Below are 8,568 nucleotides of genomic sequence, written 5' to 3'. Positions count from 1 at the left end.
ACATGATACCGCCCACCAATATCTCCTGCAATGGATTTCCACTCTGACCTATAAAGAATTTGATATAAAATAAACTATACCGTTTTGTTACAAACCGTAAGTGTAAATACATTATCTATATACTGCATATGTTCAAATATCAGGTTACTGTTTAGATAAGAGGCCTCATTTAGGCAGATGCCAGGTTTATCTTTACATAATGTACCCCCTGCTGTAAACGACCAGAATCCAAGTCAGTCACTGAAGGGTTAACACCAACTCAGAACAGACATGCACTTTTGTAACACATTCAAATATACATTTACCACAACCTAATAAAACCAGACAAAAAAAAAAATGCAGTTTGTACCAGTCAAGATATGAATCACAAATCACCCAACCAATCTTTCTGTAAGCAAAAAAATAAATAAAAAAATAAGACACAAAATTCAGAATACCAAAGTGACAATGGAATTAACTTTATTCTAACTGCAGATTTAAGGTATACAACCGAACATTTGCTATTTTTGTTTTTTTTTTATGAGACTTATAAATAAAAATACAAAAAATGTTCACTACAAAAAAATTTATTTTACTGTTAGTAGGATGTAAAAAATATTTTCTTTGCTATACAAGGCACAAACTTCACTTAGTGACAATGTAGAGAGAAAAAAAATCCTGCAGCATTTTATTCAAATTTTTTTTCTCCGGCAAAGGGAAAAAAAAACAAACAAACAAACAGAAAACCAAGAAGAGAGAGAATGAGAAACACTGTAGTAATGAAGAAATGCTTGTCTACAAAGCTTGGAAAGAGAAAGTGGAACGGAGAGGGAGAGAGTCCGTAATGTAGCTATGCCCTCTGGAGATTACTGCATCTGCTCAGCGAAACAAGAAAAGAAAGATCTTTTGCAAATAGGTTAACAAAAGCAACCCAAAAATTGGAAAAGCAGCAGCTCATTAAAGGTATTGTCAGTTTTGTATTACTTCCGAATAAAGTATTGAACTTTATTTTTTGCCATATGCAATGCGTGTTTCTTATGAAAAGACAAACTGTACTTCTGAACCATAACGCAAAACAAAACTCACAATTTTAAACTGCTTGCATTGATATAACAGACAACAAAAATGGACAATTTGCTAGGCCGATCATTGGATGAGTTCAATATTTGTCCTTAATGCCCACCTTAAACTGAAAAAAGTTAGCAGTCGTTACTAACGTTCCCCAAGTATTGTGTGATTTTGGTTGGTTACTGATCCACAAGACCAAATTGACCATCAAAATATTTGCAGGCATGTCATAACCACCCAAAATCTGGATCAGATATTACATAAAAAAAACCAGGTCAAACGATGAGTCAAATCAATGTATTTCATCCCACACTCAGTTCATAACGTATATGGGGGGCATTGATATTTTCAAGATGGTTGGAGACACGTGCTCCAGAAAACTGAGGTCCAAAAGGATATCTATTAAATGAATTCAAGTGGTCCTAAATAGTGTAAATATGGTACCAAGAGACCACATGAGAAAGCTTTTGATTCAGGAGTACAGTTTCTCTACAGTGAAACAATACAGGGGAATTGGTATGCCGTGCTCTGAGCTAGACCTATCCAAGCTAATGACCACTAAAATCAGAACATTATAGGTCTTTATTTGACCAATTAGTCCCTCTTTTTTGCAGAGTTTCACTAGTTTCCCCACAGTACACGTGTGAAGTGCTCGCCCCACCTTCGATTTGTAACCCACAGAATAATGGCGGCAAGAAGCAGAACTACAACGCTAAAGGACCCTTGTGAACTAGTCATGTAGTCGTGAAATAGCAGCTTACAATTTTCAGCGCAAAGAAATTGTTCAGCTGTTTCTACATTCCTGCTGGACTCCATTGGAGAAGTTTATAGAGTTGTGGTCCCACTTCATACCTTCTAGTTTCTCGATTAGATGGTTAAAGAAGAGGGGGGGTGGAAAGCACTAGATCACACGGTTGAAAAGCCAAATATGGATTCATAGTTACTATAAGGGAAACTGAATTTCTCCAGGAAAGCTTCTCAGCAAAGCCCTGCACAAAAGATTAAGTTGAGTGGAGTTAAAGGATTTATATTATGGAGAGTTAAATAAAGATAAAACAATGTTTCACTTTAGTGGTGACATAGTACAAGCATAACTGTGCAGTAGCTTACATCATCTAACCATATGTTAGCTTTAGTGCAAGACTGGATGTAAATGGTGTGCTGCAAATAAAATCTTTTGCTTTCATTAGTCAATTTGTGCTAGGATCACCCATCCACCATCTAAGCATCATAATAGGTTGACTTACTATACAGAAAATCCGGCTGTATTGATTATGTTTTGCACCTTACATGAGCCACTGTTTTCTTAACAAAAAGCAAAAAAAACAACAAAAACAACCCATACAAAAAAACATACAAACTAAAGGGAGGGAGAGAAATAAAAGAAAGGAAATAAAGTCTTTTAGGCAACGTAACCAGTGGGCACCCATTAAACTTAGGCAGAGGGTGCTGAGGTAGACTTAACATGTAATCACTTTGATGCAGGAGGGTCTGCCAAAACATTGCCAAACCCGCCAGCATAAAAATGGTTAACATCCATTCATAAAAACACTATATTCCATTTTTATTATTAATTTGTTGATTATTTTTTTTTTTTCTATTCATTTATTTTTGTTAGCATTTGCAACTGGCACTTGTGCTGTTACAAAATACAAGCTAGCAGAAGAAACAAAAAGTAAGAAAACTAACTGAAAACAACAGGGAGGGTAAAAGGAAGCCATCATTTGCTAGGTCCCTCAGGGCAGTTGGTCCGTAATGCTACAATAATTGTACACATATAAATGGAAAGATTATTTTGCTATTTTACCAGGCCTCTTACAAAGCACATGCAAAACACAAATATGAGAAGTACAAGGACAATGGAACAGACTGACTGCTTTGGACTCCACTTCAGGGGTGGCTGTAGGGGTAATGGAATTCAAAATAATGAGACCATTGGTTAAAAATATATTCCCTATTTAAGGGCATGTGTTCAACATGGAGTGATAATGAAAAGTAAGAATGGCATTTGTTATAATCCTGGTTACATCGATGATGTATGTAAATCAGGAGAACTGTTTTTTGCTCAAACTTAACTTCTGTTACCTTGAGCAACTTCCAGTTTTCTAAAAACTTCCTCACTGAATATGTTGCTAGCCGATAATGGCAAGTATAGAATGGTAATCTGTATACATTCTAACTACATACAAAGAGCACATCTACTCTTCATTAGTTTTAGGATGGTCAGTGATATTACATTGTGTGTGTCAGGAATTGTACAAGTGGTATTTTTGCCAGAAAAACATTTTGTGTTTTGACTATGTTCTTAGATCTGACCAACTAATCGATCATATGACTAAATAATAACAGAAGGAGGTCAGTTTATTAAAGTCCTCTCTGACAAGTAGAGCTTTCTTGATGATGGAAAAAATGATAAGTTACCTACAAGCAGGCCCGGCGCTCCCATTCGGCAAGGTTAGGCACTTGTCTAAGGCGCCGGGCTCTGGAGGGCGCCACAGAATTCTGAAATACTTTAAAACTGTGCGGCGACTGCTGACCATACCTGTCACGGCCGCCGCACAGCATTCAGATGGACGGCGAGGGGGGGGGGGGGGGGAAGAGGCTATTTTGTCACCACCGCCGCCTCTCTGCTCCGTCTCCTCCCCACCACTTACTAGTGTCAGTGAGTGGAGGGGAGGAGACGGAGCAGTGAGGCGGCGGTGGTGAGACAAGGTAAGGAGAGGAGGGAGGCGATTTTTGCGGGGGGGGGGGGGGGGGGGGGCGGCGCTTTTTTAAAAATGCCTAGGGCGCCGTGGACCCTAGCACCGGCCCTGCCTACAAGTTAATGAAAGTGAGGAAATGAGAATGTTTTGTCATACTGACGTAATTCGGAAGTCAAATCCGTTCTTAAACTAATTGAATAGGGTGGAGATATCAAAGGTTGGATTTACTGAAAATCCCCTAACTTTTTATTCCTGTAAATGTAAAAAGTTATGTTTAATTGGCAGTTAAAGTCTGCAAAGTTTTAGAATGTGATAAGTTTTATTGCAAAATTTCGGAATTCCTGAAACAGAGGCACAGCCACCCCCAGTCCTATATCCAAAGCATGCTGCTCTGTTACAGTCAGAACAATTGTGATAAAAAAAAAAAAAAATCTGCTGCAGTTTATCTTTAATACATATGTTTTGTAGCTGGACACAGTTTTCCTGCAAATTTTTTTAAACTTTTTTTTATTACATTTTTCATTAAAAAAAGGAAGAAAATGTTTAGGCACAAAGAATAAAGAAGCCTTTCTCTGACAACATGTAGCTGGCATTTCAAAGAAATGAAAACACTGCATTACGGTTTGAGGTTAAATTTGAAGGTTTTTGGACACAAACAAATTGCAAAATCAACAAAATGTGAGATTATACAGCTCTGACATATGACCATACCACACAATGGTGCTTGTCTAATAACAATGCAATAATGTGCTGTAACATAGCAATCAAATAGACAATTCTTTTTATCAACCCAATTACACGGAACTGCTAAAAGCTATCTCGATGGTTACTATGGGTTACAGCATATCATTGTTTTTTGTACAAAGCTATTAAAACAATCCCTATAAAATGTAAATGACAAATGTTATATAAAGTAGGTTCCACATCAGCTCAACAAATATATGTCTGATCATTAACTTTGCAAGAGGCTTTAGGTAATTTTTCCATTTTGACCATACCTCCCAACATGCAAGTCCCCAGCAGCGAGACGGGGGGCGTGGGGGTGGGCACGGCCCCAGGGGGCTACCTAGCTCTGTAAAGCGCTAAACTGCCCATTAACCAATTTCCCTTTCCCCAACATTCCCACCCGTAGGGCAAACTGCTCCCTAAAATCGGGACTGTGCCACTGACAGTTGGGAGGCATGTTATGACTTCGCTGAGTGATCTTTTCTGAATTTGCATTTTCTTCATAATTTCCTGCAACACAATGGGTTTATTTCAGCATAACATCTCTTCTTTTTGAAGAAGAAAAATAAAACAAAAACAGTAGGACTATGGTTAGGAATTGCATTGACATATATTCTGCTGGACATGCAATGCTCTATTTTGTGTCCACATTACAAAGGTAGCTGGATCTTATTTACCATTACGGTGTAGATCCTTTCAGGGTGTCTCTAAATCATATGACAATACTTGTGTTCTATATTGAGACCGTGTTTTAATTATTTTCTTGCCTAATGTGTTTTAGTAACTTGTCTGTTAAATGATGAAGATATACATAACAAAACCAACAGGAATACAAGAATTGACCAAAGTGAGAAAATCAACAAAAAAAAATTAAGAGGTCTTGAAGGACTTGATCATAATTTGTATTTATCAGAGTCCTCAACCAACAACCGTAAGCAATGTTTACACTTCCATGACAGACAGAAGCAGTCTCTGATTAAGCACTATACTGTATGACTTTCAATACAATTTAAACACGCAGGGTACTGTTGACCTAGCGTGCATACACGCGTAACACACACACACACATACAGAGTCCTGTTCACATTACAAAAAAAAAAAATATATATAGATATATATGTAGGCCCAAAAACTGACAAAAAGACTAACAAATATTACAAAAATATCACAACTTTGCAAATATTTTGCCCTCTCCTTCCAATATTTCATGTTTTTCGTTGTGTTACGTTTGAGGAGGAGAAAGTTTAGAGCATACCCCTCAGGGAAGGGATAGAAAAAAAAAAAGAAGTTTGCATTTGTTTTTGTGGAATAAACTTTTTTTTTAATCCCTTATTTCCCTGTGTCTGGTAAAGAAATTCATGACAAACACCTTACATTTCCGCCTTGAATATTTTGGCCGGCCTTTGTCTGCATTGGTACTTACTGAGAAAAATATATTTATACCTGCCAAGAAATTTAATACTTTCATCACCTTCACATTATGAATAAAAAAATAATAATAAAAAAAAAACCTCTAAACTTCTATTCACAAATTCAAGTTTAAACCACAGATCCTTCACTCCCCTCCCCCTAATCCTCAGAGCTACATTAATACATCTATAACATGGGGAGCCATTTTACCCACCCAAATCAGTTTTTAAGGTTCAAAATGGCAGAACACAACAGTGGTATTTTAGCCTCTTTATACAAATAAGGTGTCAAAAAGGGAAGACCTCATTGTAGCAAAGTAGGTTAATATATCTCCTGTTTCCCCCCCATTTCCCCCCAATAAGGCTACCTACAAAATACTCCCCTGAACCACGTATATTTTATATAAATGCAGCTTAAATCACAAAACAAATAAAATAGCAAGAAAAAAAAATGAGATGAAAATAATCATTAAGCGTAACATAAGATTAACATGAAACAGCGTTTTTTTTTTAGAACAGAACATAACATAATTAACCATTTAGCTGTCAGAGGGACCTATAAAGCATTGTTTTAAAATGTGATGTAGGATCCTCGTGCAGCAAACAGGTTAAGAGGTAGCTTTCATGAATGGAAAAAAAAAAAAAAAAAGCCCAACCACAATGCGAAAGGGCAGTGTCAACCCTAGATTGAATACCATATTTGGTACAAAACAAAAATAAAAACAAAAATAAAATGAGACAATCTGTCATTTTGACCATTCTCTATCTTGGCACATTTTTTCCTACGTGTCTTAAAGTAACAAAATGCCTCAAATTAGGCATCGGTACATATGAGGTCATCAAAAACAAAAATAAAAAAAATAAAAAATTCAAGTACAATGTGCTAAACATAATAACAAAATTAAACAATCAAAATATATACATAGAAGCAGCCCCCTATTACTCAATTGGCCTCTGTGAAAACGTACTGATAGATCACAAGATGGAAATATTCTTTCGTTTTTTTCAGATATGAAGAAATGGGAAACCGGCAAATTAACCAAACACATCCATTTTGAATAGTGGCTCTGATGTAGGTGAAGTCTGGTCGAGTTCATATTAGAAACAGTACCAGACCTTTTTCTGTTGGCATATATATCTCTCTTACACTTACAATAGACCAGTTTTTCATTGGTCTATATAGGCCTACTGATAGTATCTGGCCTTAATTAAGTCTAGCTCAGCTAGGTTCGCCAATTGTCTCCAAGTATGTTGAGTTGCCCATCTATACTAGTGGAGTATTTTCCACCAGAATGAAGAGTAATTATTTTCCAAAGTGCTCAGCTTCAAAATCGCCCTAGTCAATATAGCAGATCCTTAAGTTTCTCTTATACTCAATAAATGGTGAGTAGAAGTGAGGAAGTTTGGGGAATGAAATAACATACAAACTATATGTCCATATTGAACAATAAGTGGACACCATCAGTGGATATAAACATTACTGAAGGCGAACTTAATATTGGAGGTTTCAAACCCCTTCAGTGCTACAAAATACAACTGAATACCAGGAGGTATTACAGCTTATGCCCCATACTAGAGCACAATACTTTATACAATCCAGTTTACCTGGTTTGTTCATTATAATCATCCCAATAGAATCTAGAGGGAAAGTTGCTCATAAAGATGTATTCAATCACATCTTAAGATGATGAAATTAAATTTGAATTAAAAAACTTTGATATACATTGAACATTTTATGATAAATCATATTTGGACTATCACCACCAATATCCAATGCTGTTATGGCCGTACTGGCATAAGTACTATACAGTCAAGTGGAAAACATTTACCTCCAACTTTTGTGGTAAATTCTGAAGAAAATAGTTTTTTGTTTTTTTTAATCAGACCATAATTGTGCTTCCTAACAATTGGGTGGGCTGGCACCAAATGTCTTCATTCTCATCAGGACCCTCCATTCCCTCTCAAAAAAAAAAAACAAGCTCCATTAGGCCTCCTTTCAAAATAGCTTTAAGCTTCCCACAGAAAAAAAAAAGCCAAAAATGGTGGATGTGTTTGATTTTTTTGCTTTTAAGTGGGATTATTCTTTTAGATGTCTGTATTGCTCGCCTTGCCAACATCACTTTCAATTTCACCTCCCTCAAACATTTTGACTTATCCCATTACACATAACACAAGTATAAGTAGGTCTTTTCAATTCTCCAGTCAGCAGGGATGTCCTCAGGTTTGTGACTCTTCATGTGCTTCTGCATGGCAGACAGGCTGGGACAATACTCCAGGCAGATGGTACATTGGTAAGGAGAGGCTCCATTGTGGGTTCGAAGATGCTTGATCATGGCAGAATAATCTCGTGAGCGCTGGTGGCACAACTTGCACTCAAATGGTTTTTCACCTATAAAAAACAGAAAAAACAAACAAAAACTTTTGGTCCTTGTCTGACACAGTTTTCTGACTATTTTTGTAAATTTAGGTTTTTACATATCACAAATTTTGTATGTGTACAAAAATAAAACATTCTCAAATTAAAGTATATACATGTACCATAGGGATGTATATGGTTTGGTGAAGCTTAACAAAAATTAATGACTGGAATAGTTTCTACCAGGTAGTCAAATAAAAACTATGGAAACAAAGAATTTAAATTGTTTTTCAGGACAAAAACGTAATAATGACAAGCAGCCTCCCAA

General features: G+C 36.5%; 1 protein-coding gene across 1 annotated transcript in view; it reads right to left on the bottom strand.

Annotated features, from left to right (window-relative positions):
* Positions 1–4,190: 4,190 nt before the first annotated feature.
* The window catches only part of ZBTB16 (zinc finger and BTB domain containing 16), a 127,969-nt gene continuing 123,591 nt past the window's right edge, over positions 4,191–8,568 (bottom strand). Inside the window, exon 7 of the mRNA XM_075191235.1 lies at positions 4,191–8,273. Within this exon, the coding sequence (XP_075047336.1) occupies positions 8,044–8,273 (230 nt within the window). The 3' untranslated portion in view covers positions 4,191–8,043. The remainder of the gene's footprint in view (positions 8,274–8,568) is intronic.

This window comes from Mixophyes fleayi, chromosome 11 (assembly GCF_038048845.1).
Source record: "Mixophyes fleayi isolate aMixFle1 chromosome 11, aMixFle1.hap1, whole genome shotgun sequence".
Taxonomy (NCBI): domain Eukaryota; kingdom Metazoa; phylum Chordata; class Amphibia; order Anura; family Limnodynastidae; genus Mixophyes; species Mixophyes fleayi.
This window is presented reverse-complemented; position numbering and strand designations above follow the sequence as displayed.